The 24,275-nt window shown below is 49.6% G+C and overlaps 2 protein-coding genes across 13 annotated transcripts in view; both read left to right on the top strand.

The window, feature by feature from the left end:
* The window catches only part of IQSEC2 (IQ motif and Sec7 domain ArfGEF 2), a 76,101-nt gene extending 72,995 nt beyond the window's left edge, over positions 1 to 3,106 (top strand). For 4 of the 5 annotated variants that reach the window (XM_031671103.2, XM_072955568.1, XM_031671102.2 and 1 more), the window contains 2 exons: positions 128 to 177; positions 780 to 3,106. In XM_031671103.2, coding sequence (XP_031526963.2) covers positions 128 to 177; positions 780 to 1,745 — 1,016 coding nt within the window. In that variant the 3' untranslated portion in view covers positions 1,746 to 3,106. The remainder of the gene's footprint in view (positions 1 to 127; positions 178 to 779) is intronic. The other variant, XM_072955569.1, reaches the window with a different exon arrangement.
* A 6,887-nt stretch (positions 3,107 to 9,993) lies between these two features.
* Positions 9,994 to 24,275, top strand: part of KDM5C (lysine demethylase 5C) — a 30,438-nt gene continuing 16,156 nt past the window's right edge. The window contains exons 1-12 of one of the 8 annotated variants that reach the window (XM_006218268.4): positions 9,994 to 10,659; positions 14,514 to 14,591; positions 16,836 to 16,958; positions 17,265 to 17,435; positions 17,970 to 18,104; positions 18,744 to 18,867; positions 18,977 to 19,158; positions 20,191 to 20,349; positions 22,102 to 22,221; positions 22,354 to 22,512; positions 23,060 to 23,241; positions 23,341 to 23,503. In XM_006218268.4, coding sequence (XP_006218330.1) covers positions 10,510 to 10,659; positions 14,514 to 14,591; positions 16,836 to 16,958; positions 17,265 to 17,435; positions 17,970 to 18,104; positions 18,744 to 18,867; positions 18,977 to 19,158; positions 20,191 to 20,349; positions 22,102 to 22,221; positions 22,354 to 22,512; positions 23,060 to 23,241; positions 23,341 to 23,503 — 1,746 coding nt within the window. In that variant the 5' untranslated portion in view covers positions 9,994 to 10,509. The remainder of the gene's footprint in view (positions 10,660 to 14,513; positions 14,592 to 16,835; positions 16,959 to 17,264; positions 17,436 to 17,969; positions 18,105 to 18,743; positions 18,868 to 18,976; positions 19,159 to 20,190; positions 20,350 to 22,101; positions 22,222 to 22,353; positions 22,513 to 23,059; positions 23,242 to 23,340; positions 23,504 to 24,275) is intronic. The other 7 variants (XM_031671100.2, XM_006218269.4, XM_031671099.2 and 4 more) reach the window with 7 other exon arrangements.

The raw sequence follows: 24,275 nt of genomic DNA, 5'->3' as shown, positions 1-24,275 counted from the left end.
CGGGGGAAAGGGAATAGGGGTGTCTGTCCCCGGGAGGGGCCCAGACCTGGTGCCCAGCTCTGGAGCCCAGCAGGGTGGGGAGGGGGGGTTGCTGCTCTGACGCTGGGCTCCTTGCTTGTGGGTGCAGGGAAGCGGGGGCGGCGTAACAGCGTGGGATCGCTGGACAGCACCATCGAAGTAAGTGCCGGCTCCTGCCCCACTCATCCTCTGCATGAGCCCTGCCCCGCCTCCCGTGGAGCCCCAGAGGAGGAGGGGACCTGTTGCTTCCCCCTCTTCCCTGCCCGGAACCCTGCGGCTGCCTCTCCCAGCCAACCACTCTCTCCATCTGTCCTCAACTCTGTCTGTCCTCACTCTGCCTGTCTCTCAGTCTGTCTTCCACTCTCCCAAGCCCCCTCTCAACCCCAGGGCCGACTCCAAGTAGTGATGCCCTTGGAGTTGGGCCAAGAGAAGCTCTTACCTCCCAGGGCTGCTCTTTGAGCCGGAGCAAGTCACTCTGTCTCTCTGGGCCTAACATACTCCCTGCCTGCCAAATGGGGATGAGGAGGAGGTACTGCTAATTCTTCCTCACTCAGCTGAGGCTCAGATGAGATAGTGGATGTGACCGCAGAGCTCTGCAAGCTGGGGTGCTCCATGTACAAGTACAGGACTGTGACTTGTTTTTCATTATGCCATGGGGGGTCCTGTCTCCCCAGCTCCAGCCCTCAGGGACCGGGTGGAGTTGAGGGTTGGGGGTTTAGGACCTGGAGACCCGCCTGACTTCCCCCCCTCCCCCCTTCCAGGGGTCTGTTATTAGCAGTCCACGCCCTCACCAGAGGATGCCACCTCCGCCCCCACCCCCGCCGCCAGAGGAGTACAAGAGCCAGAGGCCCGTCTCCAACTCCTCATCCTTCCTGGGCTCCCTATTTGGAAGCAAGCGGGGCAAGGGGCCCTTCCAGATGCCACCACCGCCAACAGGCCAGGCCTCTGCCTCCTCTTCATCTGCTTCTTCCACCCACCACCACCACCACCACCACCACCATGGTCACAGCCACGGTGGCCTGGGGGTGCTACCTGATGGGCAGTCCAAGCTCCAGGCCCTGCATGCCCAGTATTGTCAAGGACCAGGCCCTGCCCCACCACCCTACCTCCCGCCCCAGCAACCCCCTCTCCCCCCACCACCTCAGCAGCCCCCGCCCCTGCCACAGCTGGGCTCCATCCCCCCACCTCCCGCCTCGGCTCCTCCTGTGGGGCCACATCGCCACTTCCATGCCCATGGCCCAGTCCCGGGCCCCCAGCACTATACCTTGGGCCGGCCAGGCAGAGCTCCCAGACGGGGGGCTGGAGGACACCCCCAGTTTGCTCCCCATGGCCGCCACCCCCTGCACCAGCCCACTTCCCCATTGCCCCTGTACAGTCCTGCCCCCCAGCACCCTCCAGCCCACAAACAGGGTCCCAAGCACTTCATCTTCAGCCACCACCCACAGATGATGCCAGCAGCGGGGGCCGCTGGGGGCCCTGGATCCCGGCCACCAGGGAGCTCCTACTCCCACCCCCACCACCCCCAGTCACCATTGTCACCGCACTCACCCATCCCACCCCACCCCTCCTACCCACCCCTGCCCCCACCCTCACCCCACACCCCGCACTCGCCCCTGCCGCCCACTTCCCCCCACGGCCCACTGCACGCCTCTGGGCCCCCTGGCACGGCCAACCCCCCCACTGCAAACCCCAAGGCCAAGCCAAGCCGGATCAGCACCGTGGTCTGATGAATGGAGCGAGCGAGCTGGGGACTAGGGAGGTCTGGGGAAGCCACAGGAGAGGGGCCTCACACCCTCTCTGCCTCCTCAGTTTTTCCAAAATATATATACACATAGAAATGTCCTCCTCCCCACTTCCTCCCTGCCTCGGGACCCCTCCTCTAACCCCCCAGCCGTCTCCATGGGGTTTCCTTCCAGATTTGAGCAAAGCTCCTTGCCACATGAAGCCTGTATGCAGGGCTCTTGAGCTCTGCGGAGTGGTGAGGACCCTTCAGAGATCCTCGGCCTCTTTTTTCCCCCTCTTCCTCCTCTCCCCTACGCCTCTCCCTGGAGGTCTAGTTGGGTGTCCTCAGACCTCCAGGCCAGTGTGAGCTCCTGTCAGCTCGGGCTGGTAGGGAAGGGCAGGTGTCAGGAGCCAAGAGGGCAAAGGCTTCCCCAGGGAGCCTCAGGCCTCATGAGGCTAGGAGGGAGCTCTGTAGCGTTGTGGCCAAACCTCAGCTGGCTGGGCCCTCTCTCTGACCTCAGGGCCTGGCAACACACCTCCAGGTGTCTCTCTGCCTGCTGGAGGACGTGGAGTTGTCAGCACCCTCAGTGGGTGGGCCCCCACTGATGCTGGTCCCCAGGTGAGGCAGTCCTTCCTCTTCGGAGCCAATTGCTGCCCTCTCTCCAGTGGGCCCCAAGCCCAGACCTCTTCAGCTTCATGACCTTGCCTCTCCTTGCAACGTGTTTATCCTGATCAAAATCCAGACAGGTTTGGGGCAGGGGGCTCAGGTCTGGGATGAGAAGGGCACTGTCCTCACTCACCCATATTGCATGCCCCTCCCCATGCCCACACACCTACCCCACCTACAGCTGAAGACGATGCACTTTACAGATATCGCCCACACACACCTCGCTGGGGCAGGGCACCCAGCATTGGCCCTGGGGAGAGGGGCTCCCAGAGGGCTGCCATGAGCCCAGGATGTCCTTCCTGAGACAGAGATTGAAGCCATCAGAGCGGGGGCTGGGAGCCAGGATGCCTGAGTCCTTCTGTCTGTCAAACTCTCCGCTGCCTCCCCAGCCCCTTTACAGCCCTGTTTATTTATTATAAATATATTTTTTACAAGCCCCAGCTCCTCTTCTTGCCCCACATAGCCAGCTCCTTTCTCAGCTCCTGCCACCCTCTCCCTTCTCCACCATGAGCTGCAGTACAGACAGACAGACAGATAGACCCTGGCTGTCTGAAGGCCCAGGGACCCCGGGGCTTGGGGGCGGGGGAGGGCAGCAGCGGGAGGGGCTGTATGGAGAGGAGCTGGGGTTTAGGCATTGTCTTTTTTCCTCCTTGTATATAAGAATGTATATTTGATGCCTCATAAAAGACCTTGTGCTCACCTCCCGCCTCTGCCTCCTCCTTGTGCCCCCTTCCCCACAGTGGAGCCCCGGGGAGGGAGGGGAGAGAGAGGCCTTAGCTCAGGGAGGTGAGGCACTGATGGTGGAAACTCAGGCACCTGGATGGGTGAGAGGCTTTGGTTGGATGGGAGGTGTGGGTGAGGGAGGTTTTCCTGTCTCGTTTTGTTAACAATCTGCGTGACAGTGGCAAGGGTCTGGGCTTGGGAGATCCAGTTCAAATTCTGGACTTTTCCCTTCCTAGTTGCCCTCGGAAAAGGCACCCGCTCTGAGTCTCTGTTTCCTGAGTTTAAAACTTGGGGTGATAAGCCATTGCCACATGGGGTTGTGATGATGGTGTGAGGTGACAGATATCTAGCAGCCAGTGTGGAATAGGTGCTCAGCAAGTTGGTACCCTTCTCTTCCCTTCACAGGTTGGATACTTTGTCTACTCTTGTGGGATCTAGTCTCACCCTTCCTATGGCTGGCCTGGCTTTGCGCTGGAGCCCTCCCATCTCTCCCCATGGCTGGCCACATTTCTGTCCTTAAGGGTGTATGTGTGTGTCTGTGTGTGTGTGTATGTGGTGAGGGGCGATCTGGGCCAGGAAGCCAGGGGCTGGAAAACGTGTGTTATAAGAGTTCTGTGTGTATCTTGGGGTGTTAGATAACAAATAGGTGCATTCCCTAAAGTTTCCAGAGGATGAGTTAGGCCCAGAGAGGGGAAATGTCTTTCCCAAGGTCATGCAATAAGCCAGGGTAGGGCAGGGGGAGGTCCTAACTTCTAGGCCAGGCCCTTTTCCTGTCCCCTAAACTGCATCCCTATGAAATGGACATGTTTCCAGCACCACTGATCAGGACCTGGGTCTCAGCAGAGCCTAGGAGGAATGGGGGTCATTGGCTCTTGGTTAGGGTCATCAGAGTCCCCAGGAGCAGCAGTCAGGAAATATTTGGGGGGATCTTCTTAGAGTCTGGAATGGCTTCTAAGAAGAAGTGGTTTGGATGGCCCCACTCTAGTAGCTTGGATCAACATCTTTGTTTTCTTTCTCATACCCACATTTAGGCAAAAGCAGCAGCTGGGGCCATCTAAGTATTTGGTCTGGAGTCAAGTCCAATCAGCATTTTTTTTGTTTTTTCCCTGATCCACCAAGCTGGACTGCCTTTGGTTGTTCCCACTTCTCCCACCTTCAGCTTGCTGCTGGGTTTTGTCTTCCCAAAGCTCAGCTTTTTAGCACTCAAATCCTGGCTCAGTCAGACTTGACCAGGTTGCCTTTGGCAAGTCACCTTGTCCCTCAGAGCCTGGTCTTTCACCTATAAAATAGGAATAATCATCTTGCAGGGAGTTGTTAAGAAATGCGTGAAATGCCTACCCCCTGCCAGACACAGTCAGCTGTTCTCGGTCACCTGCAGAAACAAGTGCAAACTCCTTGTCTTGATGTTGGAAGTCCTCAACCGTGTTGCCCCAGCTGATCTGGATACTCTGAACTCTCATTTCTCTCCCACACTTTGGCCCTCCACTCATCATTCCCTGAAAAGACCTGTGCATAATTTCCAAATTCAGCATTTTACCCATGCTTTCCCCTCTGACAGATGTGCTTCCCCCACCATTGCTGACGCAGGTTTTCTCACTCTTGTGAGATGGGCTTCAAGGACCCCCTCCTGCTCTACCCTCTCCTCCTCTCTGGAGGCTCACCGTCTGGACTGTGGAGGGGTGTTTGGCTCCTCACCTCCCCATTTCTCTGGACACCTGAAGACAAGAAGCTCTTTGGCTGTCCTCAAAGGTTCTATTGCCAATCTCTTTGGGGATATGGATGAGGGGGGACAATGCATAACAAAGGACAAAGTTCCTAGAATCTCACAGAGTTCTTATCCTAGACTGGTGTTGTCCTGTTCGTCTGTCTGGGATGATGGAAATGTCCTCTACCTGTGCTGTTCAGTATGGTGATGCCTAGCCACATGTGGCTATGGAGCATTTGAAACGTAGCTGGTTGCAACAGAGGAACTGAATTTTTCCATTTCAGTTTCACTAGCCACATGTGGACAGTATAACCATTTTGGACAGTGCAGGACAAGACTTTCAGAAGTAGGACAGCCTGGAGGGGATAATGTCAATACAACATAATAAGCACATGCCCAGAAGGAAGCACAGCATGTGAAGGGGCACAAAGAAACAGAAACCCCAACTTCGGGCAGGGGTAGGGGTGGGGGTCAGGGAAGCATTTCTGGAACTGCTCCTTTCACTGAGTCTTGAAGGGTGAGAAAGAATTAGCCCGGTAAAGAAGGGCATTTGGCAGAGGGAGCAGCATATGCAAAGGGGTGCAAGTATGTCATGTTAGTGGAATAATGAGAAAGGAGTGGGAGAGGGCAGCCCAGGTGGTGGGCACAGCACATCCCAAAGCAGAGGAGGGCCATCCACAGAGCCTCATTCCTCTGTTGCCAACAGATTTTCTCACCCCGGCCGGCTGGCCTCGGTAGGAGCTAAAGAAACACCAGGTGACACATTGGGCTACGTAGTGTGTCCACTGTAAAGTTATTATTTTTCCGTTTGTAATTAGTAAGTACCTTGAGAGATGCCTTGAAATTATGTAACTATCCTGTTACTCCTCAAACTTTCACCCACCAGTTTTAGCATTCACTTGAGGATTCTGGAGGTTGTCAAATGCTGATTGTCAAATGCCATCATTCTTTTAACATGGATTAGTTGGCTTTCCAGGGCAAGGGAGAGCTGTCCCTTCTCCTAGGTTTATTTATTTATATTCTCATGGACCCGTGGTGTCTTCTGTATTCAAAGGGTTATAACACATTAATATCCTTCTTTATTTTGATGTTCAAAATGCCCCAGATTTGGCCAGCAAGAGGCCCTCCAAGCTGGCTCCTGTGTCCTTTTGGCAGGTCTCCATCCTTCCTTGAGTGCTCTCTTGTTTTCTGGCACTACAAGATGAGCCAGGCCTCACTTGTACTTTCCCTGCCCCAGCCCTGGAATCAGCCACTTTTTCCAAGGAGCTCTGGTTCTTTTTGGTTGAGAATGGCATTTAGGAACCAAGATTTGGGCACTAGGTGTTATAGCTATGTTTTAAGGGTTAGCTTTTTTATTTGGAAAAAGTTTGAGCATCTATTGATGATTTTCTAACTCCATCATTCTTTCAAGGAAGAGCTTTCCCGTTTTCCTCATTTTATTTATATCAGTGTGGAGTCATGGATTTTTATTTTACTCAATGAGTTATAATCCACTCCTATTATAATTCATTTGGAATTATCATTATTTTGAACATACTATTTTATTGTTATGTCTATGTATTAAGCACATAATATGCATATATATATATATATATATGAATTCACACAGACACCTTGATCTCTTGAGGAGGCTCTTTTAATAATCCAGGCTAGAGATAGTAAATGGTTCTCATGATGAACAGAAGATTAGAAAAAGGCATATGGAGGAGGGGCTAAATTCCAGAGCTATTTACGAATTAGAACTCACAGCTCATACCTACTTCAGAACTGGAAAGGACCCTATTTTACAAATCAAAAAAGGCACTCTCATCCAGTTCATTCAGAAAACATGGATAGGGTGAGTGTGGTCGTGAGCCCAGCTGAGTCTTCCAGTCACTGCTCTGTAAAGTTTCTTGCCAAATCCTCTCTCCCAGGTGGGTGGGTGAGGCCAACTCAGCCCCTAGTCCAGGGTGAGCTCTCTGCTGCTTCCCAATTCTTAACCCTGCAGTGCTCAGACTCTGGCTGGTTCCCAGCAAGAGCCAAGGGTTGAGAAAGGAACCCACTTCCTAAGCACCTTACTGTGGTTGGAGGTGTGGGGGGCACCATCTGATACTTTTACAGGCAGAATTGTACAACAGTCAGACAGACCTGGGTTTGAACTCTGGTTCTGCCACTTACTAGCCATGTGACTTGCGTAAGTTTATACTTCTCTGAGGTTCGGTCTCATCTGTAAAACAGGGATAACAATACCTATTTTGTAGCACCTGGCCTTTGATGAATGGTGGTCACCATTATCTGTAATTTTCATAACTGCTCTGTGAGGAAGGGATTATATAGCCTCATTGGATAAATGAGAAAATCAAGGCTTATGAAGGTACTTGGTAGATCTCAGGGAGTGAATGTCAGCTGCAGGAAAGCAGGGACCATGTCTGTCACCATTATAGTCCCAGGGCCCAGAAAATTACCTGGTGCATAGTAAGAATTTAATTAATGTATATGAATGAATGAATTGGATCTGACTGGCTTTAAAGATTCTATGCAATTTCCATTTGCCCTTCCAGGGTGGTGGGGGTGGTGTCTGGGCTAGACCTCAGAGAAGGCTATGGGAAGGCTAGGCTAAGCCAAGATCCCAAACCTGGTCTCCTGACTCCTAATTCATACTCTTTGCTCTTCACTGAGCTGCATCCAGATGAAAAGGCCAAACTTCCTTCAGCCTGAGATTTGGCATATTCTCTTATCTTCTTTAGGCTCCTCACCCTTCTCCTGCCTAATTCTATTACTGGTGGGAGCAGATAATAGGAAGAGCACTTGACCAGGAGTTAGCAACTTCCCATGTTTAATCTTTCTGGAATTTGGTTCCACATCTACAGAATGGGTAAATTGACCTACATCTTTCCCAAGACTGTTGCAAAGATTAAGGGAAATAATTGGTATGAAAGAGCTATGTGGGCTGTTAGGTGCTTATACATGTGAGAGGCTAGTGATTTTCCTATTATCAGCATCACCTTGCCTAGCTTTCTGCTTCCCGTCCAGACAGTTGTTCAGTTGGGTCATGGGTGTGTGTTTCTGGTGGAGAGGGGCTGAGGTTTCCTCTGACACCCAGAAAACTAGAAAGGGGATGTCACTTACTATTTGTATTGCTTGGGACAGGTTTCCTCACAATCCAAGTAGGGACAAAAATTCCAAACATTCAAGGCAACCTAAGGATTCAGGTGATAAAAAAAAATCTGAAATCACTAGGCACAAAGCCTGGCACACAGGAGATTCTTAATGAGTTTTTTTTTAACCTTTCCCAGTTTTATTAGGTAGAATTATTACAGCTTGACTACACATATACCTTAAATTGCATGTAAATACATATATACAGTATACTGCACATTTTTTTAGTTTACATATATGTACTGATCATTGTGATTCTTAATGAGTTTCGGCATTTTGTTTGTTTGTTTATTTGAAGTATAGTCAGTTACAATGTGTCAGTTGCTGGAGTACAGCATGATGTCCCAGTCATGCATATATGTGCATATATTCGTTTTCATATTCTTTTTCATTAAAGGTTATTACAAGATACTGAATATAGTTCCCTGTGGACATTTTGTTTATTTACTCTCAAAAATAACAGTTAACAGATACTGAGGGCCTTCTATGTGCCAGGTACTGTACAACAATCCTGCAAGGTAGGTATTACCATTCCCATACAACATTATTCAGTTTCAGAAGTTGGGACTTACCCAAGGTCACATAACTAGAAAATGGCAGAGCTAGGGGACTAGAAGTCAGGCCTGTCTGACCCCAGGGTGTGAGCTCCTACTGGTGTTGCCTGCTCCCTCAGAGAGGTTGTCCTTAGCTCAGTCCTGAAGTAGGTAGAATGATATACCTAATTGGGATACCACTGGGCCACCTAATCACTGGTATGTGATTAGGAATAGTTAACTGAATGAAGGAACGACACTCTCCACCTTTCAAACATAGTCAAGCTTACCGCAGATGGTTAATATGCATGGGAAATGTTTGCAAAGAGTATATATTATTTTCAGTCAATATATACTAAGGCTGCTCAAAAATATACATTCATTTTTCATTTGTTTACTCAATATTAATTTACTGCTTACCATGCCAAGTGCTAAGGATGTATATGGCCACATGGTCCCTGTCCTTAAGGAACTCACAGTCTGACGAGGGAACACAAAATAAGTACTTAATCAGCATGTACATAAGTACTTTAATATGTGCACAGTAGGTGTTCAAACTGTATGCAGTGGGCCCACAATGATGAGTAACTTAGATGATCCTCAAATGCAGAAGACGCCTGCTGTATGGGCAAAGTACTGATTTGATACTCAGAGTAGTTGCAATAAACTTGTTCAGAAACTGCTCACAAGCATGCATACAACAGGAGCAGATGTACACATAGAGGTACTCAAATGCATGACAGAGGCTGTACACAGTAAATACAATCCACGTACACAAATATTTGAAACACTGGAGGTTCACAAATGGGCAAACAGTAGGTGACTCATGCGGTGCGCACTGGTAGCGATAAATACGCTGTTGCTAAAATCCGATAGTTAAAAAAAAATACACAAACACACTCGGGCTTATTTTGTAGGGGTACATGCCACAAATATAGACACGATAAAAGTGCATAGAAAACAGTTACAAGTGTTCATTAAAATGCTAACAAGATGACTCTTTGCGGGTAAGCCCCAACTCTGAGAGGCTTCTATGCGACACCTTGGACAAAATAAATATTTCCTTCCTCTCCTCAGGACCCAGGATTTTAAAAATCCACAATCACCGGGGAGGGAGCAGCTCCCGGGGAGGGAGCAGCTCCCAGCTTCCTTCTTTCAAAGCCTCAGAAGTGTCTGCGCCTAGCGCTGGGAACTCTGTACACAGTCTCTCCCAACCTGCGGGCCGGCAGAAAGGGTTCCTTGCAATCAGGCACCCGAAGCTGCCTGCTGTGGCCCACACCGGAAAGACTCGGGAGACCGAAAGCATGTTGGGGCGGGGCTCGCGCTAGGGCTGAGGTCATCTAGGGGGTGCCAGTTCGGGCCCACCACCCACCGACGCCAGCTCCTCTTCCGGTCTGCCTCATACCGCGCATGCGCACCACTGGCCTTTAAACGTGCACCGCCGCTGCATCCGGAAAGAGGATCCGGTATTTATTTACAACTTTCTTCCTCCGCCGCTGAGGCGGACTATTTGCTCTCCGTCTGGGAGGCACTTTTGAGTTCTTGCTTCCTGATAGCGAACCCACGCCTGCGGATTCAGCTCAGTCCCCACGGGATGAAGGTTTCCTAGGGCTTGGCCTCACGCAAGGTATACGAGGCTCGGAGGGACACCCCGCGGAGGGATCCGGTTTGTTGTGGTGAGGGGAGGGGGAGACGCTGACAAACCAAGATGGCGGCGGCGGCGGTGAAGGCCGCGGCGGCTGGGAGGTAACTGTGGTGGTGAACGCTGCGGTAGTTGGGAGGCAGCGGCAGAGTTTGGAAGGAACGGAGCGGGACGAAGAGGCGGAAGCAGTAGCGTCAGCCTGAGCCTCTCGGAGCGCGGCAGCTACACGCCCCCTGGGCCCCCGGCGGGCGGCGGCCGCCCCGCTTAGGGCCTAGTCTCCGAGCAGTGCCTCGGCTTCACACAGCGGCGTCCGCCATGAGTCCTTAAGGGCGGTCCGAGCCCTCCAGTCATAGGGCCCACCATGGAGCCAGGGTCCGACGACTTTCTACCGCCGCCGGAGTGCCCGGTGTTCGAGCCTAGCTGGGCTGAGTTCCGAGACCCTCTTGGCTACATCGCGAAAATCAGGCCCATCGCCGAGAAGTCGGGCATTTGCAAGATCCGCCCACCCGCGGTAAGGCCCTGGGCCGGTGGTCGCTGGCGACCAGGCCGGGGATGAATAACTGGGATAGCCGGCGGAGAAGTCTGGGGCGGAGGGCAGCTTGAGGTGTGTGGGGAAATGGGGGTGGCTGGGACCGTTGTGGATGCGACGTGGGTCGGAGAAAGGGTGCTGAGGCCAGGGGTCCTTTCGTGCTGTGAGGGCCCCAGGTCGGAGACCCACCCCCCACTCCCACCCCGCCCTTCAGAATCACTCCTACTAAGATTCAATACAGGGATGCCTAGTGGCCCGGGGAGAGTTCATAGGGAGGCAACCCGCACATCTCTTGGTTACCCCGCACCACCTAGGTTAAGGCTGCACTAAATGAGGCTTTTCTCCCATTTACTGGCATCTCTTTTCTTAAGGCAGGCAGTGTGGTGTAGTGGAAAGATCACAGTTCTCACAGGGAGACAGACCTGAGTTCAAAACTCCATTCTGCGGCTTACCAGCTGCATGACCTTGGACAAGTAACGTAATCTCTCTGAGCCTGTGAAATGGGTCCCATGTGTGGTTATTTCGAGAATTAAAATAGGTAGTGTCAGTGTGTAATAGGCACTAGATAAATGGTAATTAATGTGACTGTGAAGGTTGATGTGGCCATTGGTTTGCTCCTATGTGGGTTGACTCATATTTACTCACACCCTGCCAGGCCAGTCCATTTATGATAATATTCTAGGCTGGTAGACCAGTAAGGAAATCAGTCTCACAGGGAATGCTCTCCATCTGGCTCCCCTGAGATGGGTTCAGGGATTGTCCCTTCTTTTCCTGTTGAAGGCAATATCTGGACCTTTCCTGCACATCAGTCCCCAGGTTTGACTTTTGTGGAGAGTCTGACCAGCCAGCTTGAGGTGGGGCATTAGTTCTTCTTAGAAGATTTGTACTCTCATCTGTCCTGGGATGTAGGAGGTCCCAGAGGATAGGATATTCTTGGACTCCCAGAAACAGAATGGACCAGTGGAAGTCCGCCTCCTTTGGAACCCTTGATTCCCAGAGGTCAGCGATAAAAGGACATATCTTTGCTCCTAGGCCTGGTTTCAGGCCAGAAGTCCCCCAAGGGCTAGGATAGGCTGCCACCTTGCTAGCATGGAGGAGAAATGATGGTATGTATTGTTCAGTCACCACTTGGGATTCCGCAGGAAATGAGTTTGTCTGGAACCGGGTATTTTTGAGTGGGTGTCTTTGGCTGAAACCGGATGGGAAACCTCTCTGCCACCTGAGGAGGGCACCACAGGCCTCCTTGTTCAACTTGGTGCTTTCTGGTGCCCAGCCATAGATCTAGGCTGGTTTCAAATGGATCCTCTGGGAGGTGTTGGGTAAGCTAATTTCTTCCTTGTTGGAGCTTGGCCACAGATCTCTGAGGTATCCTTGTCCATGGTGAGGGAGTGGCAGTGAGTAGTGAGAGGTCAGGAGGGCTAGCAGAGAGGAGAGGCTGGAGTCCTGGGTGACCTCAAGGAGGCACTCCCTGAAGTGAACCTGCAGGCCTGTGGGAAAGAGGCATATCTGACATAGGGGGGTAGTTGAGGCTTGAATTTTCTATCTGTTCCATTTTTCTATCTTGGACTTCTCTAGGCAGGCTGGCTTTGTGCAGATATTGTTACCCTTCCTTGGGGGACCAAGAGTGGGAAATGTGACATGTCCCTGGTGTGTGCGTGTGCGTGTGCGTGACCTGCAGGGGGCTGTCCTTTGTTATGCTTTTCTACCCCAACTGCATGCTTTCCTCCGATCCAAGACCTGGCTCTCTCTGGTTTTGTTCTGTTTTTCCCTCCTGTAGGGTTGCTCCCAAGCCACTTTTAGGCAGCCAGGACTTCTGGCTGGATTTTAAAGCACTCAGCTGAGTGGTGCTTGGGTTCCCAGGGTGGGAACTTGGAAATTGAAGGTTTGCCTGGGGAATGACAGGGGAAGGGCGATTTGGGTTCTGAATTGTTAGGCAGGTAACTGCTACTCTTGGGGAAGATGAGAGGTAGGAGAGTGTTGGTATCCTGGAGTATACTCTGGGGAGCTTGGTAGGGCCTTGGTTCTTGCATCAGGTAACCAACCTTTTTATCACCATCCTGACAATACTGATGGGCTAAAGACAGGTTGAGGGAGCTTGTAGGTCCCAGAGAGAGCCAGGTAGGGAGGTTTGTTGGACCTTCTCCAGCTATCTGTTGCATCCACAGCTCCTGCTTGAGGATTCGAGTTCTGCCATTTTCTGTCTGGTTGCTTGATGTTGCACTTACTCTTATCTAGAACTTGATTCATCAGGAAATAGGGTGCCTGGAGTTTGGGGTTTGAGTACCTTTCTACCTGGGTTACCTGCGCTGAGGGGAGTGCCCTACTGATGGGAGGCAAGAGGGCATGGGGAACTTGTCTGGGCTTGAGCCATATTATTTTAGTTTTTTTTTTTTTTTTTTTTTTGCCCTTGCTTCACTGAGTCCCATGTGTTTGCTACCTTCTTTGGGGGTATGGGGGTGGGAGGTGTGTATACATGCAAGTATAAATTCTCTGGCCCGTTTTCTAAAAGTATGTGAGCATAAGAGTTCAACGGCTCTTTTCTTCTCTTTTACTGTCTCCCTCCCCCTCTTCCATATGTATGCATGTGTGCTGTGTGTGTGAACACTGGTATCCCTGCGTAGTGTAGAGAGCCTTGGACTGGAGGTTAGGAGGCAGGGGTTCTGGTCTTGGCTCTGCCACTAATTTAGCATGTGATTTTGGAGAAATCACATTTCTTCTCTGGGCCTCACTTTCCTCATTAGGTAAATGAGGGCACTGGTCTAGGTTACCCGAGGTTCTTTTCACCACCCCAGCAAGAGCCAGGGCTCTGGGGAGGAGAGGACTGCATGGGAGGTTGAGGGTGGGGGAAATTGGGGAGGAGGCTCTTCACAGCTGCCCTTTGGGCAGGACACAACAGTGTCCAACTTGGTAGGGCAGAGTCTCCCCTACTTTTATTATCTTTCCCTGACTTCCCTCCTCCTCCCCAAATCCTCCTAATCTTTGCTACCACAGTCAGTGGGGCATCCCAGCACTTAGGACCCCGTCCCCCTGCTTCCTCCCCTGCCTCTTCCTGTACTGGGCAGGTGTTTGAAAGAGGACCCACAGGAAGCTTTTCTGACCAGGTGAGTGGTGCAGATTCTTGCTCCTTGTTCGTTGCTCTTCCCTGCAGTGTCTATCTCAAGCTTTAAAAAACTGTGAGGACATTAAAGGCCCAAACCTTTAAATCCTGTCAGAATTGGAGCTGAGCTACCCTGCATGTGTATTAGGTAGTGGGGTCAGCCTTAGATGTCAAGTCTTAATGATGATTCCTTTGGATAACATTTTCATTTGAAAACCAGTTTGATTTTCCATATTAGTCTTATGAGGAAGTCAGGGCAGTAGTTTATATTCCCACCTTACAGATGAGAAAACAAGTTCAGGAAGGTAAAATCCCATAGCTAGTTAGTAGTGGAGCTAAAACATGAATCCAGGTCTTCTGATTCCAGATCCTGTGTGCTTTCCAGTACTTCCAGACACATGACCTACAGCACATTCCTAGGGGACGAGGGGTTAATATGGGCGTAGGGAGAGTTTGGGATCAACTGTTTTGGGCCCCGTCTCTCTATTTCTGAAAATTCTAGCACTGTACTGTTGAGAGGGACTCAGGAGACATTTCCCAGGGTATGTGCATGGGGTGTTGGGTGTGGACTTGAGGGGCTGCTAAAGCCCTGTTGTGAGTTGTGTGTTTGCCAGAGTAAAAGGTCTGGGGTGGCTAGAGGTCTGGGAAGGCGTGAGTGGGTGCTGAGCTACTTTTGGTGCCCTCTAGTCTTGCACTATGCTGGAATAACCCAACTCCCTTTCCCTTTTGTACCACTCAGGACTGGCAGCCACCCTTTGCTGTAGAAGTGGACAACTTCAGGTTTACTCCTCGAATCCAGAGGCTGAATGAACTAGAGGTGAGAAGGCTAGCAGCTGGTGGCGGGGTTGGGAGAACGGGTACCTGAGCTCTGATCCCATTTCCCTCATACCTTCTCTAGTGAAGGTACTTTACCTAACTAGTCCTTTATTCTCTCTTCTGTGAAATTGCCTGGAGGGCATGGAGGAAGCTTTAGAGCTCTGACTATAACCAAGAGCAAGGGCATTTAGCATCCCTGATATGATAGTCCAAGGTTGGGGATGTCCCTTTTCCACAAAGTTTTGCTACTTCTGAAGCTCCCCTGTCAACTAACCTACCCTACTTGGGTCAGCAAAGAAGAAATATGAGGCTGGCTGAGACCCTTTCTTGCTTGGTCAGCTGAATGTGGCCTCATCTATCCAATTCATCTACAGCCCTGTGCTTCCTGCCTTCCTTTCATGGTGCTTCGTAAGGTGGGAGGTGAGGTGGATGGGTGGGAACAACACAAGAACTGGTCTGTGGGAAGCTGGAATGGTTACAAACTTCGACGAGGGGGTCAGGCAGGTAGGGTTTTCCCTCTCCCTTATGTTCTGTTCAGGAAATCCAGGCCTTTTGCATGGTTAAGGTAAGGTTCTCCACTAAGGGCTTAAGAATGCCCCAAGGTAATGAGAGTAGATGCCCTTAAGCTGGTTCGAGGTAAAGTCCTGGAGTTTTCCATGGAAGATGTAGGTAAGAAGTATGTTGCTGCTCCTCTGCCTCATTATTATGTATCCACAAACCTTACTAGATGTCTGGGGGTTACAGGGGTGAATATTATGTCCAACTGAGTACCCGTAACCTAAAACCTTACCTGTCTTCTAGACCATAGTTCCTCCACCTTGGGACTATTGACATTTTGGGTCAGATAATTTTCTGTCATGGAGGGCTGTCCTATGCATTGTAGGATGTTTATCAGCATCCCTGGCCTCTACCCATTAAATACCAGTAGTACCCTCTCCCAGTTATGGCAACCAAAAATGTCTCCAGGCATTGCTAAATGTCCCCTGGAGGGCAAAATCGCCCCTTACTGAGAATCACTGTTCTAGAGTCACTTTCGGTGCTATTTTGGTTGGGACAAAAATCATCTCTTACAGGAGTTATAAGTTCCTTGGAGAAGTGGATCTAACCAGGTCTTTTGAGGGTATAGCTAGGGCAAGGTGTCGCCTACCATGGGACAGGGGCAGATTTTCTAGAGGGATAGTGCTGGCTTATGAGGGGTAGAGGCAGGGATGAGGCCAAGGTTGGAAAGCTAAGAGGTTGAGATGGAGGGAGTAGGGTTCCTGGCCCCTTAAGGGTTCTCAGAGCCATAGGATGTTTCTTTTCACAAATAGACCTTGATTTCTTCATCTGTGAAAGAACTGACCCTTTTCCCCTTAATGGGATCAGAGTGAGGTAATGAATGGTAATGACTTACCTAGTTCTCCCTGCAGCTAGGCCCTCTGACTAGGGTGAGGTGGTTATAGACCTGGGGGCCTTGGAGAGCCCTTCTTGGGTCGCTGAGATTTCAGGAAAGCATGGTACGTGCCTTGTGCCTAGGATCTTTGGCCCATGTTGGGTCCTGGTTAGGCCAGGTACCAATGCTGCTTTGGTATACCATCTCTTAGTTCTTCAGGTCATTCTTTCCTTAGCATGCACTCTTACCCTTCAGCCACCATGGAACAAGTTCATGGTGCATATGAAGAGGTGAATGTTCTCTTTTGGAGCCTTCATTCTCTGAAACATGTCTAGAGCTTAGGTACAATTCTGGAGTTTCCAAAGAGCCTTCACTGTTCCTTTCATAAGTCTACTCTCCTGGAGTAAGTAGACAAGCAGTTATTTTATGTCCCTTATAATAAAAAAAATGGGAATCCAGAGAGTAGAACTGATTTGCTCAAGACTATACAGCAAATCATTAGCTGAGGAAAAGCAAAAACTTAAGTTACCTGACACTCACATCTCTTGGTACCTGTTGTGTGACTTGAGGAAACAGAGACTTTCTGTAAAAGAGATGATGATACTTACACAGCCCTGTCAGGGAGATTGAGAGAGTATTTGTAAAGCTTTGGCTCTTGTGACCCGACCTACTGTTTTGGGACCTTGGGCTTATCCTATTGACTAGAAGGTGGCAGAGAGGGCTAAACATTGCCTTGAGTTTGGGATCCAGTTCATTGGGAGAGGCCCTGGGTAGTGGGCTGCTCTGTATTCTTTCTCCTCCCCTAAGATTAGGCCAGAAGACAGGGGTCAGGTAGAGGGGTAGGCCAGCCTCTCTGAGCCATTTCTTCTCCAGGCCCAGACGAGAGTGAAACTGAACTACTTGGATCAGATTGCCAAATTCTGGGAAATCCAGGGCTCCTCCTTAAAGATTCCCAATGTAGAACGGCGGATCTTGGACCTCTACAGCCTCAGCAAAGTAAGAACAGGTTTTTCTCAAACCCCTTCCCACCCCACACCTTAATACCCTTGGTACTCTGGGGGCCCCTTTGGTTTGGATATTGGATCTCTAGGCTGCAATGGAAGGGGTACAGCCTAGTAGCACACAAGCTATCATCAGAACTTCTTGACATCTCTTGCTGCAATTTGAGTCTGAGTGGTGGAGGTAGGAGGGGGTAGCCCCCAGTGAGGGGCTGGAGTTGTCCTCATTGTCCTTTCTGCAGGCATGCTCCCTCGTGTACATACACATAGCACATCCACATCCCTTCCTGCTTTGTCCTTACAGATCGTTGTGGAGGAAGGTGGCTATGAAGCCATCTGCAAGGATCGTCGGTGGGCCCGGGTGGCCCAGCGCCTCAACTACCCACCGGGCAAAAACATTGGCTCCTTGCTGCGCTCCCACTATGAACGCATCGTTTACCCATATGAGATGTACCAGTCTGGAGCCAACCTGGTGGTAAGGATTCTAGGCCGGGGTGGGAGAAGGCTTTTTCTCCTGCCAGGTGCAGATTTCCACCCTTGCTCTTAATGGAACTGGTTCAGTGGACTGGAGACCTGAGAGCTTGGCTCTACCCTTTTTCTATTCATGCTTATTCTCTTCTCACACTGCCCTCCAACAGAGGTCCTGGAGTTACTTGCAGGGCCAGCCTTCTGTCTATTACGTGATAAGGTTTTAACTGATAGAGGAATTCACAGGAGGGAGAGCTCTTTTGGGCTGGAGAGGTCTGGGAAAAGATGAAGTATAATTTAATTGGGGAGATGGTTGTGGGGAGGTGGTTGGAAGGAGGAATGGCATAAGCAAAGGCATAAGAAGAATTCCCAAAATGTGTGCTGGTGTCAGTGGTAAAGACCAATTGAGCAGGACCTATTGATATTGGTCGGGGGTGGTGAAACCACAGCTTTGGTTGCCATTGGGTGAAGGTAAAGGGAAGTCCTTGCTGCTGGGGGCTGGAATCCCATGCCCTGACCCTTACCCCTCACCTGTCCCCAGCAGTGCAACACACGTCCATTTGATAATGAGGAGAAGGACAAGGAATACAAACCCCACAGTATCCCCCTTCGGCAGTCTGTGCAGCCTTCTAAGTTCAACAGCTATGGCCGGCGGGCTAAGAGACTGCAGCCTGATGTGAGTACAACCCTTCTAACTTAGAGCTTTGGGAATAGAGAGAGTCCTCTCCCTCCCTCTGGCCAAGGCTCTGTTCTGTGTCACTCTTCTCTTGGTTCTCTGAATTCTGAACGATCTTGCCTGTCTTGTTCTTTCTTGACTCATCTGTTCGTCGGGGTAGAATTCTTCTTTCTCCTTATACCTGTATCCTGGCTTCAGGCAGAAGCTTATGTACCAGGCATTCTTCTAGGCACTGGGGATACAACAGAGAACATGATAGACACTGTCCCTGGGCTCACTGAAGCATGTAAGTTAGCAGATCTAAATAGTCACTGCCATTTATTGGTAGTGTCAAATGCTTAGATTTCTTTGTATAAGTTACCCTCAAACCCCCTTGTAACTGTAAGGAAGTAGTTAATATTCTCATTTTACAGTGGGAAAAACTGAGATTCCATCTTAATTCCTTTCCAGTAGAGGAATGATGAGGAAGTTCACTTACCCCTAGTCTCCAAAAAGCAGTCTTGATTTCTTGCCCTGGCCCACCTATGCCTCAGCCCTTGGCATGAGCTCAGGTGATACATAATCCACGCTATTGTTCTTTTAGGATGAGGCAGCCTGCCCCAGATAGCAGTCTTGATTCATTTCCTTCTTGTCTCCCAGCCGGAACCCACAGAGGAAGACATTGAAAAGAATCCTGAGCTGAAGAAGCTTCAGATCTATGGGGCAGGCCCCAAGATGATGGGCCTGGGCCTCATGGCCAAGGATAAGACTCTGCGGAAGAAAGGTGAGACCTGACAGGCTGGGGCATTGTGAAGAATGGCCTCACATGGGGAGAGGAGGCATGGCCCTGACTGTTCAGACCTGTACTTTAGAGCTCTTCTTCTCTCTCCCAGATAAGGAAGGGCCTGAGTGCCCCCCTACAGTAGTGGTGAAGGAGGAGTCAGGTGGGGATGTGAAGGTGGAGTCAACCTCACCCAAGACCTTCCTGGAAAGCAAGGAGGAGCTGAGTCACAGCCCAGAGCCCTGCACCAAGATGACCATGAGGCTGCGGAGGAACCACAGCAATGCCCAGTTTGTAAGGACCCAGCCCTGACTTCCTAATGCTCTGCTTCTCGTCCCTTCAACAAGCATTCCCCAGCATGGCACTGGATCAGGTTGCACTAAGCAGAAAAGTGAGCCTGGTGGGCCCTGCCTCAGGTAGCTCACTTAATTGAGGAAACAAGGCCAACTCACATGGGACAAAGGACAAGAAAGGGTGATCGAGTGGTGTCAACATGAAGTGCTGGAAGGGTACAGAGAAGGAGACTCCCTCTCCATTGCTTCAGGATAAAGGCTAAGCTCATTACCATGCATGTTCCAGTCCCTGCTGACCTCTATCCTCATTCCCCAGCACTACCCACCTCACTCCTCTGCTATAGCCACACTGAACTACTAGTAGGTATGTTTGTTTTTTTCCCCTGAGACATGGCATGCTTTCTTTCCCTATCCTTTGCACACACTGTTTATTTTGCCTGGAAGAGTTTCCCCCTATGCTCTGCCCCATTGCCAAATTTCCGTTTGCCTTCAGATTTCCGTCTGTTTCAAGTGTCACCTTTTCAGCGAAGTTCTTCCTCAGGGCTGTACCTCCTTATCTCCAGCTGATTTGAGTGCTTCCTTCTCTAGGTTCCCACAGTTCCCTGTTGAGGGCTGCTATTGGCAGTTTCCACACTTACCTTTAATTTTTGAGTGTGTGCCTCTGGAGTGCCATATGCCTTTAGAAGGCAGATGCCACACCTTATTTATCACTGTACTACAGAGTCCTGCATAACATTGAACACATAAGTGTTCAGTGTTTATTAAATGAATAAAAATGAGGGATTCAAGGTTGGGTAATATAGACTCTGCTCTCACAGCTCTACCCGTTTATTTGGGGAGATGGTACATGCTTGCAGTTAAACTCCAGACCTAGGATGACTAACTTGTACAGGGCCGTGAATGATCCAGCCAGCAGGCATGGTGGGTTTCTAATGGAGAGCTCTGTGGATTAGGGTACTGTCTGGAGGAGTCTGATGTTTGAAAGGCTAGACAGGGATTAGGTTGCTGAACCGTTGCCTCCCTCCCCTGGCAGATTGAATCATATGTATGCCGGATGTGTTCCCGAGGGGATGAGGATGACAAGCTCCTGCTGTGTGATGGCTGTGATGACAACTACCACATCTTCTGCTTGTTGCCTCCTTTGCCTGAGATTCCCAAGGGTGTCTGGCGGTGCCCAAAATGTGTCATGGCGGTAAGGACTTCACAGTCCCAGTCTGTGTCTGCCTCATAGGGTGTCCTTGCCTTCCTTCATTTGGCCTTATTGAGAGCAACCTCCCAGTGCAGCCACGGTCTTATGTTTTAGGTCCCTGGGGCTGGGCTGGGCTGGACAGAGCTTTGGGAGAAAGAAGAGGGGGCCACTCAGCCTGTGTTCTCTGGGAGCTGTCAGACTACCTGGGGTGGTAAGACTCATGATTAGACAGATTGTACATGATGAGGTATAATCAAATGTTAAATTGTGTGTTAGAAACTCAGGTGTAGAAGTTCAGAGGAGAGGAAAGTGACTAAGAGTAATAATCAGGGAATGTATCAGCAATGAGATTTGGAGGACAGGAAGATGAAGAAAAAAATGTTCTTTTGATTTCCAAGATTTTTATTCTTTGTTTCTTTTAGAAAGCTTGGAAAATAAATTACCTATCTCACCACCTAAAGACAACCATTGTTAATAGTCTGGTATATTTTCTTCTCATCTTTTTGTTGTTCCATACATATATAACTATCTTTAACAGGTTTCGGATCTTACTGTGTATTTTCATTTGTTATATTGAAACAAATAATCATTTTCCTGTGTTATTAAATTTATTCATGGGTATGATTTTTTTCTTGTAGGGGATCCGTCATATGGGTATAGTACTTATTTAGTTGTTTTCCTTCTGTTGTGATAATTAGATTGGTTTGCAGTATTGTAGACTTTAACTACAAGAGGTGGGCAGGCTTTCTAGACTGAGGGGTGGAGGAGTGCAGGAGCAAAGGTATATGGGGAGAATGTACCTAGTGCAAGAGAGGTAGTAAGGAGAGCAGCCAAAGCAGCAGTAAGGGCTAAGAGGCCGGGGAACCCTGCCAGGTCCATTTCATGAGCTTCCTACTTCCTACCTTCATCCAGATTCTAGGTGCTCATCTACATATCTCTCTCTGGGTTATTGGAGAGTAGATGTTGGTAGTCTCTTGCCTTAGAGACTCAGCTGTAGTCATAGGGATCAGGTGTGTGTGCTCACACACAGAGATGAGGAAAGAGACCAGGCAGTGCCGTTAGTGGTAGGGATTCCTTTAGGGAGGAGTTTGAATACCAGCAGTATCATAGACAACAAAGACTGTTAGCTCTACTTGGCTCTCTAAGTGGTTGTGGGCCAGTGGACCAGATTGACATTTAGTTTTCAGACATGAGCTCTGGGTTACATATAGCTCTCATCTAAAACCATGAACATGGGTACAAAGTGAGTTAGACCCATATTCTGTCTTCTGAGACAGTCTAAAGTACAGAAATACTGTAGGGTTTGACACTAGAAGCTGGTGCCTTCATTTCCTATCCTCCAAGCTACTAGGGTATTCAGTGCCGTTTTCCCAGGCACTGGGAAATAAAAAGTCTGGGCATAAAAAGGCTTTTCTGAGCATCCTGTATAAACTCACATTTTATCTCAAGAGAAAAAATAGTGGTGAAAGAACATGGGGTAGCATGGTTAAGTCAGAGCCCTTGGTTTACATAGTAAAGTTCTAAAGGAGGAGAAGAGCAGAAGCAGTGTAGAAGTGCATGTGGGGAGTGAAAAGACTGAGCCGGAGTGCTAGGAGAAAGAGGTGGAGCTATGAAGTGAGGCCTGCCTCGGGGGCCTTCAGTACAGACCTAGGGCTGTTCTCCCTCCCTACTCCTACCCCATATTCCAGCTCCTCTTTTGAGGATTCTCCACCTCTTTGCCTCTGCCTTGGTGACATGTTCTCCTTTGGGTTTCAGGAGTGTAAACGCCCCCCCGAAGCCTTTGGCTTTGAGCAGGCTACCCGGGAATACACTCTGCAGAGCTTTGGCGAGATGGCTGACTCCTTTAAAGCCGATTACTTCAACATGCCCGTACACGTAGGTGATGGAGGGCTGGGGTAGTGTCAGGGCTAGGGTCGTAGGTGTTCGGTGCCTCATGGTCTTGGCTCTCCTGGGTCATTGGGGCCAGAATACAGTGGGCTATGATCATCTGCTACCTCTGTTCCCTAGATGGTGCCCACAGAACTCGTGGAGAAGGAATTCTGGCGGCTGGTGAATAGCATTGAGGAAGACGTGACTGTTGAGTATGGGGCTGACATCCATTCCAAAGAATTTGGTAGCGGTTTCCCTGTCAGTGACAGTAAGCGGCACTTAACACCTGAGGAGGAGGTGAGTAGATGATTCATACGTCAGCTTTGTGAGCTTAGGCAAGGCATTTAGCATCTGAAAGACTCAGTATCTCTATAGGATGGGGGCAGTTATGCCTGCCTTACGTGGTTGCTGTGAGATTTAGTTGAGATGATGTGTGTAAAGAACACAGCCTAATAAGAGTTAAATGAGAAAGTATATGAAGTACCTGGCAGGGTACCTGGCTCATTCATAAGAAGTGGTCAGGGACTGGGTTGAAAGTGCAGGAGAAAATGAGAGCCTAGGCCTGTCTCAAGGGAAGGGTGCATTTTGGTCCAGAGCAGGGGCTTTTAACTTGCAGGTATTTTGGTGGGTGGGTATATCTGTAAACCTCCTTAAAATTGAAGTGAAGTGAAATTTTATGTGTATTGTGTGAATGCATTTGAGGGGGCGGGGGTGGGGATACCTATAATATTTCTTAGATGTTTCAAAAAGGTTTAAGACCTTAAAACTAAGGTTCCCTGGGCTAAAGATCTCAGTTCCTTAGCATAAACCCTCATCCCTTTTCCACAAACACCTGACTTGACAGGAGTATGCTACCAGTGGTTGGAACCTGAATGTGATGCCGGTGTTGGAGCAGTCCGTACTGTGCCACATTAATGCAGATATCTCCGGCATGAAGGTGCCCTGGCTCTACGTGGGCATGGTCTTCTCAGCCTTTTGCTGGCATATTGAGGATCACTGGAGTTACTCCATTAACTACCTCCACTGGTGAGTGGGGCCCTGGGGAACCAGGGAAGGAGTCAGGGTGGGCTCCTTCAGTCCACCCTGGGTATGCCCACTCTATGTGTCCCCTTTCTCCTTGGCCAGGGGTGAGCCGAAGACCTGGTATGGGGTACCCTCGCTTGCAGCAGAACATTTGGAAGAGGTGATGAAGAAGCTGACACCTGAGCTCTTTGATAGCCAGCCTGACCTTCTGCACCAACTTGTCACTCTCATGAATCCCAATACCCTCATGTCCCATGGCGTGCCGGTGAGTGCCCAGGAAACAGTCAAAGAGTGGGAATGAGTTAGTGATGTTCTTTGTGGTGGTGGTGGGTGTTGTCTGGAATCTACCCCTGCCCCTTTCTCATTCCTGTTCTATCTTAATTGGGCTATAGATTTGATGGTTCTAATAGAGACCCAAAATAATAATGGTTAGATATACAGTGTGATCGTGAGCCCTCTGGGCCATGTGTTTGAAGGCAACACCTCAGGGGTGGCTTCTTATCACATCTACATTCCAGCCAGTGGAAGAGGGAAATGGAGGAAGGACAGGACAAGACAAGTCTCCTTGCTCTTAAAGGCACACATAATTTCCATTCATCTCCTGTTAGTCACAGCTTTGTTACATGGCCATATCTAGCTGTAAGGAAAACTGGAAAATCTGATTCTTATTAAGGATGGTCTACATGTACCAGCTACAAATTGGAGGTCATGTTATTACGAAAGAGGATGAGAATGAATATAGGGGGCAACCTAACAGTCTCTGCTGTACATTCCACGTTGTAACCCTTCTCATAGCCGTGGGTAGGTCTTTTTTACTTATATAACAGATCAGAGTTCTATAGTGGTAATTATTTTGCAACATATATCAAATTAACATGTTGACATTCCACCTTAACTTACACAATGTTATATGTCAGTTATATCTCAGTAAAGCTGGGGGGGGAGTAACCTTAAAAAAAAAAGTGCCAGTATCTTTCAACATTAAGGGAAAAAAAGCTGAACCCAGAGTCCTGGGTTGTCCTATTGTCTTCTGTGGA

Source organism: Vicugna pacos, chromosome X (genome assembly GCF_048564905.1).
Source record: "Vicugna pacos chromosome X, VicPac4, whole genome shotgun sequence".
Lineage (NCBI taxonomy): Eukaryota > Metazoa > Chordata > Mammalia > Artiodactyla > Camelidae > Vicugna > Vicugna pacos.
Note: the sequence above shows the minus strand (reverse complement) of the source record. Positions and strands in the feature narration are given on the sequence as shown.